Source organism: Leptopilina boulardi, unplaced genomic scaffold (assembly GCF_019393585.1).
Source record: "Leptopilina boulardi isolate dan_hultmark-lab unplaced genomic scaffold, ZJU_Lbou_2.1 LbouV2_41, whole genome shotgun sequence".
In the NCBI taxonomy this organism is placed as follows: Eukaryota; Metazoa; Arthropoda; class Insecta; order Hymenoptera; family Figitidae; genus Leptopilina; species Leptopilina boulardi.
The window spans coordinates 935,603-947,898 of NW_026137985.1; the positions used below are offsets into that span (position 1 = coordinate 935,603).

The window sequence follows — 12,296 nt, forward strand, 5'->3', positions numbered from 1 at the left end:
ACAATGGCGCGCACAAAACGCTGCGTTTCGGCCTACACCCCGGTCCTATCAATCGGACCCCGGGCTAGAGCAGGGCTAGGCATTAGCCTTACATTTTGTTATCTGGGTACATTGTGTCAACAAGGCGTGCAATAACTAATTACCCATTCTGGTGGGGATTGTTTCTGCTCAATTGTGCGACGAGCTATGGAAAACCAGTTTCTGTCGATTAATCACAGGATTAACAGTTTTCGCGTGTTTCTAAATCTGTGTTGAAAGTTGTTGTATTCAGCGCGAATGTTTAAGAAATATGCCATGCAATCCTCAAAACATTGAAGATTTAAAAGAAATTCCACAAAAATATCAAGAAACTCTGGCAGGTGATACATTTCTATTATACGATTCATTTCAAGATGCGAATTTGATTTACGTTGCGGTCGAATTCTAATATTTTGCAGTAAAGACAATTTAAGAGCCCTTGCCACATCAGAAGTGTGGTATGCCGATGGAACATTTCAAACATCTCCTGTGATTTTTTATCAATTATTTGTGATAATGGGATCGGTAAATCATGTACAGCAAGGCATACAAGAAACTGTTGCTCTCCCATTTGTTTACGCTCTTCTCGAAAGTAAATCGCAGGAAGCATACACCAAGTGTTTGAAGTTGTAAATGCATCTTTTCAAAAGTTTGAAATTAACTTCACTTTTCCACAATTTATTATGACCGATTTTGAAGTTGCTATTATAAATGCTGTAATTGCAATTTTTGGTAATATTGTGCACTGTTGTTTATTTCATCTATGTCAAAGTGTATTCCGACGAGTACAATTTGAAGGGTTGCAAGGGCAATACAATAACGAAAATGATCGCAGTATAAAAGCAGCCACTCAGATGTTGTGCGCATTAGCATTTGTGCCACACGAGAACGTATCCGAACACTTTGATACATTAATGGAGGACATTCCTGATGATTTTATCTGTGTAGCTGATTATTTTGAGGTACGACATGTAAAATGGAATTCAATATATAAAAACATATCTCTTTTAAAAGATTATTTACAAATTCTTATTTACAGGTTACCTACGTTCGAGGGAAACCCGCTCGAGGAAGACGGAAAGCAGTTGCTCCACGTTACTCCCCTGAAATTTGAAACCAGTACGATGCTGTTCTTGGAAATATGGCCCGAACTAATATAATAACGCGTCTGAAGGATGGAACAACCGTTTTCGAATTATTTTTTTTTGCGGATGAAAATCAATTAGAAGTCCGGTTTATATAAAAACTCATTCAAATAGTAATTCAAATAATTAAATTGTTTTATAATTGTTTCACTTCTTTTCAGATGCGAGCCGAGTGGAATGGAACAAAGAATTGACGACTTCAATTATAAACGTTTATTCAACACTCTCCGTAAATAATAAAAACTTAAATGGTGACAAATTTTGGAAAAAAAATTAGCAATGTTTTTAAAGAAAATGGTATTTCAATACCTCACTATAAATGCAAGTCAAAATGGGATGCGTTACAACGTACATATAAAACTAATTTAAAAAAAGTTAATGAAACCGGATCAAGTCCAGTTAAATGGCCGTACTTCGAAGAAATGCATTCCGTCATGTATTCCAAGCCGAACATAATTCCACTGGCTGTTGCTTCAAGTATTAAAGGGTATAAAAAAAGGATTGCCCCAAAAAGTGTCGTCCAAGATAATTTGCCTAAAAGACAAAAAAAAAGGAAGAAAAAAAAACATGTAACAAAAGAAGAGATTCTTGAAAAGTAAGTGAAAGGTTGGACAAGTTTGATGAAAGATATGAAAGAAAGATGAAGAAGGACGACACACTGATCGACGCTGTAAAACTTTTAACAAATATATTGGCGAAAAAAAATTAGATTCTCGATGCCGGATTATCAGATCGATAATTTTTGTTGTTGATAATTTTGAATTTAATTATAAACTTTTTTAATCACTGCCTTTTTAAGAACCTTTTAAGGAGTTAACTTTTTTTACGTACTGTCTTTTAAGTATTATTACTTTTTAAGTAATAAACAATAATATTAATAGTGAGAAAATTACCGAGTTCTCTGATAATAATAACAACAATAACAAAACGAGGAAACATTTTTAAATTCGAAAACTTGTTAATTAATCAACGGCTATAATGCGCATATAATATTTATCCTTTGATTCGCCAGGAATCATTATTTGTACCTATTGATTTGTCTAAAAATTTAAAAATAGCGATACTGTGATAAAGTGGAATCACTTAGGTCAATTTAGATTTAAGATGAACGTGATAATTCAATAATGATAATCTCAGTATTACTAGTAAAATTATTATTTACAAAATAAGCAGACATGGAATATAATAAATATACTAATGACAGCGTGAGTGACGTTGGTCACTTGGCTGATTTTTTCTTTTATTGCGCTAGCGATACAAGCAAAAGAAAAAAATTTTTTTCAAATATGGCGATGACAATCAATTTGTAATAAAAATTTTTTAAAAGAATTTGATAAACCTTGAATATGGTTCGAAAAATTCTCTTTCACACAAACGTATGACTGGATTTATTGGTGAAATTATAATTTGTTTATTAGATTTAGTCTTTTAAGAAAACAATTGCAATTTACTTTTTCTTTATTTTGTTCCGGGGAATAAATGCAATACAAAAAAGAGTATTTTCATTTTGCAATTTTAATACTAGTCATTTCCCTAAAGATTAGAATTGTTTTCTTAAGAATATTTATTTTTAATCCTCTTTTTGAGATACATAATATATATATATTAAAAGTCGAAGATTCATAAAACTTCAAGAATTTTTATGACTTATTTTCATAATTTAACTCGTTTACGAACCAGATTATAGAACGATTTATGTTTTTTCGATTAGTTAAAATATTTTAAGCGAAATAAAATTGAAAAAAAACATTTTCTCCTCTTGCAGTTTTGCAGCAATTAAAAATTTTGCTTCTTTGAAGTTTGGCTTTACTTACGCAAACTGACAAAAAAAGAAATGATTCGACTTCAAGAAATAAAAAATTTCGATGATTTGCAGATATTTTGCTACATTTTTTTTCTAATTTTATTGATATTTTTTTTATCCTCAGCGAATCGTTTTTGCATTTATGAAAACGTGTAAAATAAAATTAAACGTTAAACTACAAATTTTTCCTTAAAGACCCAATCGAAGACTGTAACTTAAAAAAAATGAATTTAAACTTTGGATGAATTAATTTTAATACCTAATTAATAATTATTGAAATTTGGACCCATTGAATTTGAGGTTAATTAAAATTTAGATCGTTTTACATTTGGATGAATTAAATTTAGAGTCGATTAAAATTTTAATTAATAAATGTTTTGATTAATAAATATTGAGATTTAGTGGAATTTGAATCGAATTAATTTGAAGTTGATCGGAATTATAAGAATTAGAAATTTATATAGTTTAAATTCTTGAAAATAAGTTTAATTTAAAAATAAATTTTTTAAAATTATTTAAAATTATTGTTTGATTAAAATTTGAAATTGACTTTTTAATTAAAATTTAAATTAATTAAAATTTTAACTAATTACCTAAAGTCTGAACTAATTTAATTGTTAATCGATTAAAACTTGAAACTTTTAGTTAATTAAAATGTGGAATAATTGAATTTTTATTTAATTCACTTAAATTTGAATAAATGAATTTTTAATTAATTAAAATGTGGATTAATTAAATTTTTTAGAGATTAACGTTCAGAGTAACTAAATTTTAAATTGATTAAAATTAGGAATAATCGAATTTTTAATTGATTGGAATTTAGAATAATTGCATTTTTTAATAGATTGGAATGTGGATTAATTGAATTTTTAATTGATTAACGTTCGAAATAATTGAAACTTCAATTAATTAAAATTTGAAATTGAATTTTTATTTATTGATTAAAATTTAAATTAATTGAAATTTCAATTGTTTATCTAAAGTTTGTAATAATTGAAATTTTAATTGATTGGAATTTGGAATAATTAATTTTTTAATTGATTGGAATGTAAAAGAATTAAATTTTTTAATACATTAAAATGAGGAATCTACAATAATTGAGATTTTAATTGATTGAAATTTGGAATAAGTGATTTTTCAATTGATTGAAATGTGGATTCATTGACTTACTAATTGATTAACATTTGGAATAATTAAAAGTTAAATTCTGGTTAAAATGTCGAATAAATGAATTTTAATTGATTAGAATGTTAGGATAATTGAATTTTTAATTTAAAAAAAAAATAAATAAAAAATTTTTATTTTTGTATTAATACAGAGGTGTGCAAAAGCTCTATTTTTGCATGGGCTCGCGGTTCGAATAATATTCGATTCGAGCCCATATTAATTCTTATGGAGCGACTCGAATTCTGAAAATTTGCAGACCTCTAATTAATATTAAAAAAATTCCCTGACTTTTGATTAAATTCCCTGACTTTCCCTGACTTCACTGACCGCCGGACACCCTGATTCCAGGAAACTTCCACGAGGGAAAAAGATTGTTTAATCTATTTATAATTATTGCACTAATCTCAAATTGTACAAATTGTAATTAAAACAAAGTTTTTTGCCTACATAAAACATTTGATAAAAATTTTATCTAACTATAATGGAATTTATAAGAATTATTATACTTATGAACATAATTTTGTTCAAACATAAATAAAAATAAAATCAAATTTTTACAATTTATAGAGTGCTCAGTTAATTTAAAAAAATGTATGGCCTTTAGAACGGTTTTTAAGGTTTAAAATAAATTTTTTAAAGAATTAATATTTCGATTAACTCTAAAATTAAAATAAATACACAGAAAAAATGTAATATATTTATTTGTGAATAACTTCAATTGAGACTCTTTATAAAATTCAATTATTTTCAATATTTTTAATTAAAAATCTTAAAAAACTCGATTGTTTTAAAAAATTGTAATAAAAGTCTTTAAAATATTTAATTCTTTTCAATACAATTTCACGAAATTCGAATCATTTAAAAATTTTTAATTAATTATTTTCGAAAATTCAATTATCTTGAAAAAATTGAATTAACATTTTTAAGAAACCTAATTTTTTTAAATACCTACACTGAGAGACCTTTTACACCGTAACAGACTTTCGACAGACGGCTGCGGAGCATTCTAGCGGTCAGCTATGAAACTACGTTTTTGGTCTGCGGCCGAACAATTTTTGGAGCGTAGCTGTCCAAAAAATTGACGGCCGAAAGGTTCATTTTCATTTTTGGGCAGTCACGATACAAAATTTAGAATGCAGCGCACAAAAACCTATAGTGGCGCTGCAGTCACACACGAAGTTTTGATGCGGTGCAAAAGGTCTCTCAGTGTATGTATTTGAATAAAATTCTTCAAAACTTCAATTATTTTTTTAAATATTTCATTTTAAATCTTTTCTAGTGCTGCCCACGATACCGAGACTGGTCTCGGTCTCGTCTCGTCTCGGTTTTTCGAGACGAGACCCATCTTGGATAAAACGAGACGATACCGATACTAAATTTCACGAGACCGAGACTCTCGACGATATTTTTAAAAAATTAAAGAATAAATTAAAATATTATTATGAGACTTTATATATTATTTTTAATTTAATTGATTAATTTCTATAATTCATTAACAGACAAATATCTTTTAACTAAACATTTTTATATTATATTTTTTATTTAATAGTTTTCTTGAATTTAAATGTTACGCCAAAAACTAGTAATCAATGTACTCACGTTTCCAGTGGCGCTACTGTCACAGATTACCGCTCAGCTCAGCTGTGCTGTTTCAGTTTTTAATAAAAACTAAGTAAACACGTCAATATCGATTATATTTTGATTACAAATATTTTACTGTTTTTCGTATAAATTCTTATTATTCGCATTGCTTGAAAAGTAGTTCTTTCTGCTTAAAATGGCTGAAAAAGAATCTGGTTGTTCGACAAATCCTCGAAAAAGAAAGTGTACAAATTCGGCATCAGAACATAACCTCCGTGATTCGAACGAAAATAACGCTTTATCGAATGAATGTTCTACTACAGCTCCTGTTTCTTCATCGAAATTTGCGAAATATTATAGATTCGAAATGCGTAAAAATGAACCGGTAGGTATTTGCCTTGAGTGTGAGAAAGAAAAAAGACCTGAGAAAGTTGTCAAAAGAACTGGAGGAAACACATCAGGAATGAAAAAACACCTGCAAAATATGCATCCAAAAGTATATGGTGAAAATAACAATGTCAAAATTTCTGGTCAAAAAACTATTGATCAAATGTTGCAAACTAATGTAAGTACGAATTAAATTAGTTAATCAATTTTAATTAACTACAAATATACAAAAAAAACTTTTGATTGCCAATGGGATGTAAATGTTATATTTAATTTATTGTAGTTTTCGTAAAGAAATTTTTTAATAAAGTTGAATATTTTTATTGTATAACTAAAAAAATAAAACAAATTTTACTTTATATTTATTTTCTTCTTTTAGAATGTAAATCATATTTTAATTCTAAACAATATAGTTTTCCACATACAAAAAAATTGATCATTTTGAGGTTAAAGTATTATATTTTTAAATTTTTTAGAAAAACTTTACACAGGAAGTTTGGGATTCTCATATTGTAAAGTGGATGGCATTCAAGAAATTGCCTTTTAATTTCTTTGACGATGAAAAAACACAACGTTTTTTTAATTATTTAAATCCAAACGTCAAAATGCCATTACGTACAGCAGCTCGAAGGAAAACAATTAATGCATATAAAGAAACCAAAGCAAATTTAAAGCAACTTTTAAATGATCACGACGCTAAGGTGTCCTTCACAATCGATGGCTGGACTAGTATCAATTCTAAATCTTATTATGCTATTACAATCCATTTGATTACATCCGATTGGAAACTCCATTCTCTTGCTTTAGATTTCATTCCAGCATGTGGAGAACATACAGGCCTCTCAATAGCAAAAATATTTTTTGACTGTCTTAAAGAATTTAATTTGTTAAGCAAAATTCAAGGCATTACCGTTGATAATGTTGCCTCAAACACTACGTTTGTAAAAGAATTTCAAAAAATTATGTTACATAATGGGTATGTATTTGACTCAGAGAATCAGCGCTTCAGGTGCTTTGCTCACATTTTGAACTTGGGTGTTCAGGATATTTTAAAAATGATGAGAGTGAAGGAAACGGACGACGAATCTGAGGATTTTGAAAATGAAAATAACTGTGGCACAGATGATTTGGGTGATGCCGAAGTAGAAGTTGATCCATCAGTTAACAATGCGTGTGAATTATCAGAGGATGATGATGATGAAATGTCTGAAGATGATACCTACACGAAAGACGATCTCCATCCTGGCAATGTTATTACCAAATTAAGAAATACGATTATTAAATTACGCCGCTCAGAAGACAAGCAAATAACATTAAAGAATCTTTGCTCTGCTTCAAGAATACCGTACATTAAACCAATTTTGGATACCAGTACTCGTTGGAATTCTACCGATAATATGATAGAAGTTGCTATTAAAATGAAAGTAGCCCTAAATTTGCTTTGGCAAACTTGTCCTGAAGTTTCTCATTTAAAACTTACTGAAGATGAATGGTCACTAATAACTAGAATTCATCAATTTCTCAAGAATTTTAAAATTGTATCTACCATTCTTGGGGGTGATAAATATATTACCCTTCCTCTCGTTATTCTTGCATTTAATCTTTTATTAAGTAAAATTGAATCAACTATTTTTAGTTTAGATGATAAACCTGAAAGAACTGCAGTTGATGAAATGTTATTATTAGCGTTTCAAGCGGGACGTGACAAAATGCTTAAGCATTATTATAAAACGAATTGGCTTTACTTCGCATCTTTAATTTTGGATCCTCGACACAAGACGGAAACATTTTCGCTGACAGATTGGGGACGAGAGATGCAAGATATGTCTATAAATTTTTTTGAAAAAATGTACAAAAAGGAGTACTATGAACCTATGTTAAAGGAGACAAACAATGCAAGTAAAGAAGAAGACCAAGCAGACAATCCCGATGATTTGGATTTAAGCTCTCTTTTTGAAAATTCATACCGTTTTAAAGACTGGAAAGACGAGTTAAATACCTATTTAACAATGAAAAGAGCTGATAAAAACCAAAATATTCTAGACTGGTGGAGAATACATCAACCACAGTTTCCTACTCTAGCGAAGATGGCAAGGGATATTTTTTCAATAATGGCTACGTCTGTCCCTGTGGAAAGGTTGTTTTCCTTGGCAGGATTAGTGATAACTAATCGAAGGAATTCGCTGGCTGACAACTCAATTCGGGCGCAGTTATGTTTAAGTTCCTGGACGAAATGTAGTTTGAAAAAAAATTGGGTCTAGCATAAACCTAATTAAGCATAATACTGTCTTTTATGAATATTAATCATTAAGTTTTTGTTAATTACATTTTTAATATTTAATTTAAAAATAATTATTAAAGTGATTAATAAATTAAACAAAATTTACATAATAATAAATACTATTTTATGCACATTTTGTATAACAAGTAAACAACAAAAATAAAATTTAATAAAACTGACATACAATTTTTAATTTTTATTTGAAGCTAGTTAAATAAAAAATTTATAATTTAATTTTTCTTTTTTAACTTTTGATACTTTCTATATCATTTTCTTTAACTTAACTCTGAATTATTCGCATTACGGCAAGTAGATGGATACATCTACTTGCGAGACCGAGATCGAAATCATGTTTTCCGAAACTGCTGAAAATTCAACGAGACCGAGACCGAGACCGAGACCACACCTTCCGAGACCGAGAACGAGACCTGAAATTTTAATATTTAACGAGACCGAGACGATACTATGTGAAATCTCGTATCGTCTCGTCTCGTGGGCAGCACTAATCTTTTCACATTTAACTAATTTCAAAAATTATAATTGTAACTTTTCCAAAATTCAAGTATTTTTAGAGACAATTAGAATTTTTTGATAATGCTTTTAATCCTAAAAATGTAAAATTCAATTATTTATCAATTTTTAAATTGAAATTCTTAAAAAATTCGATTATTTTTAAAAACTTTAATATAAAAATCTTTAAAGATTCTATAATTATATATATATATAATATATAATCTTTTTAATTTTTTATAATTATTAATCTGTTGACTAAATAATTTTTTATAATTTTTTAACCTTTATATACTTAATAATTAATAATCATTATCAAGTTTTTAAATGTAGTTTGAAAAGACAAATTGAATTGAAAAACAATATAATTGAAATTGTATAAAATATTCATTTACTAAGTTAATTTACGAATTTTTTATAAACATATTAGTATTCTAGGTTATCAAAATCAAAATACATGTATATTAAAATACGTACCAATTTAATTATGTAGAAGAAATGTATTGTATTATATATTTATATATTATTTATATATTGTATTATATATTTCTTGTTAAAAACAAATTACATTCAAAAGGAATATGTATTTTAAAGACTATTTGGAATAAGAATTGTCTTGCACTAACCTTTGAATAAGCATCATATTGCTCGCTAACTTCAGTAAGTATTTTATTGCACGCGATTTTAAATAAGAATTGTTTTGCACTGTCATTTGGATAGGAATGATATTGCACGCAAATCGGAATAAGAATTGTCTTGTTTTTTGAATAAGCATTGTATGAACGGGAGGCGTCGATATGAAAATTTCCATTAAAAATTTCCTAAAATTCAATTATTTTTAACAATTGTAACTGCAATCATTTAAAAATTTAATAATTTTTCAAATTTTTAACTGAAAATCTTTGTTAAATTATTTATTTCTGATAACTTTAATCAAATTCTTCAAAAATTCCATTAATAAACACTTTTCTCAATTAAATTTTTTTGTTAAATTCAATTATCTTCTGAAATCAAAAAATCCAAAAAAAATTTCCTCAATTCAAATTTACCAAAAATTTTTTTGTATATTTCATCAAATTTTAATTATTTCAAAAGACTTAAATATATCTTTTCAAAAGTTGTATCTAAAATTCTCCGCTAAATTAATTATTTAAATCAGTTTAATTCAATTTTTCAAAAATTCAAAATTTTTTTGTTAAAAATTCTGAAAAATTTAATTACTACAATATTTAAAATTTTGTCAATAATTTTCAGTAATACAAATTTACAACAATTTCAATTAATGAATTAATTTTTTAAAAATAATATTTCAATCAATTTCTCTGAAAACTTTATTATTTAAAACATTTGCCTGAATTAGATCTAAACTGATTGCTTTTTTAAGATCGATAAAAGATTCTTGGTTGTACGAGGTCCACTCCTACTTCCATTTTGTCAGATAAATCTGATGAACCTCCTTCATATATTAGGAGATTTTTGATTCTCTATTGAACTCATCCTTTAATGATGTGACGAAGTGGTCGTCAAGCATCCCCCGTTTAAAATGACGCGCTCGAATCTCGGGCCCGGGAGGTGGCGCCGCCGATCGGAAGAAGGAGTGACTAGCCGCCGGGACGCCGAAAATCACATGTTCGCGTCGAGAGACTTAGCGTTGAGACATTGTGTAGTACGAGTGTTGCTTATATATTGGGAGTATTTGGGAGTAAGATTTTTGGTCGAGAGTTCGACAGTTTTTTTTTGTAAAGAATTGGATTTTGTTAAGCAATTGGTCGAGTGACCAAGAGTGGCTTACCTTTGTTAAATTGGTGGAGAATAAAGGAAAAGTTGACGAGAATATTGATCGATTTATTTAATTTGACCCGACGAGGATCCTTGATTTGATCGATTTGTGACGAGAGCTGTGGGTAAGTGGAAATTTGTTGTTTCTGTCGTATCTCAGAAGGTCTTTTCCCTTTTTTTCTGGATGGTCTTGACGGAATCTCCTTTGAGATTATTTTTGCGGAATTATGACGAGGTTTGTGTATTGAAAATTAATAAAGATTAACATTTATGATTGGTTTGTCCATTCCACACTGAGAAAAATAATATCGTAATAATAAGAAAATAATTTAGTTAAGCATTTTTAGTTGGCCTTACTAAAGTATGGTTGGCACAACAGAAAAGAAAGTGGCAATCAATCGAAAAATTTAGTTTGCTCTACCAAAAAATATTTTTGAAGGTTTCATGTCTACGAACCAAACAGTTTGGTTCTCCGTACTAAATCGCTGGCACGCAGAATTGCGCACGCGCTGTTCTCGTAAATGTGGCGTCAGTCGTGGACCTCTTCCGCGTTATGCTTATCCGTTCATTTATGTCATGTGTTTTTATTGTTCGGCTGGTCTATTATCGTAGCAGTGTCATTAAAGTTTTATAAATATTTATTTTTTAAAAGTGTACTGAAAGTGTTTCTTTTATTTCGAAAGAATGGCTGACGATGTGACAAAACGTTTGCTAAGAGAATGGGGGTTAGAATGCCTCGTGGCAACATTTAACATATGTTAAATCAGTATTTATTTAAATTTTTTTGGAAAATGGATTTATGTATCAACTTTTGAAAACTTGCTCCTCAATTTTATGCGATATCATTTTGAGATATTTCATGAAACGCGCGTAGTGTGTACTTACGGGAAGATAAATTATTTTTGTAATGTCTAAGCATAATGAATTTAATAAAGTTATATTATTAATTTCATCTCTCTTGAATTAAAATACCTTATTTTTTATGCAAAATCGTAAAAATGACCAAAGAAACTATTTTAGATAAAATAAATTATTAAGTTATTTCTACAAAAAATTTTTTTTTAATCAACGAAAACAGTAAGTTGAAATAACTAAATTTTATTTACGTCAAGAGAACATTTTTTTTCATTCTAATAAATGTATTTATTACGTAGACTAAATTATTTGGTTACACCTACTAAATAATTCAATTGAGCGAAATTTAACGGTTGGACAAAAAAATTTAGTACTCCCAACCAAACGGTTTAGTTGCACATATATCAAATAAAAAATTTGGTAGGGAAAACCAAACTTTGATACATGATACCAAACAGTTTTCTCAGTGCAATAAAGATTGACTGGCGTCTAACGATTCACGTTTGGGTTTTCTTTTTATAACACATGAAAAGGGGAGGTTAATTAATAAAATTTTGATTATTCCAATATTAACGTTATAATGATTATAAAAGTATATTTATTGTTGGATCTCATGATCTAATTAGGGATTTATCAGGTTCCAGTTAATATATTCCTTCTATAAATATTGATTTTTCAGTTAAGCTTACTGATATTATGATTGCGGATTGATGCGAACTGTATGGTATATTATCTGCGTTAAGGTATGTTAGATCAACTCAATTAAGCA

The 12,296-nt window shown here is 28.4% G+C and overlaps 1 protein-coding gene across 1 annotated transcript; it reads left to right on the forward strand.

The window, feature by feature from the left end:
- The first annotated feature begins 446 nt into the window (after positions 1–446).
- Positions 447–1,216, forward strand: LOC127289462 (uncharacterized). The gene is made up of 2 exons (XM_051317401.1): positions 447–980; positions 1,058–1,216. The coding sequence occupies exons 1-2, from the start codon at positions 702–704 to the stop codon at positions 1,130–1,132; spliced, it is 354 nt and encodes a 117-aa protein (XP_051173358.1). The 5' UTR covers positions 447–701; the 3' UTR covers positions 1,133–1,216.
- The last annotated feature ends 11,080 nt before the right edge of the window (positions 1,217–12,296 follow it).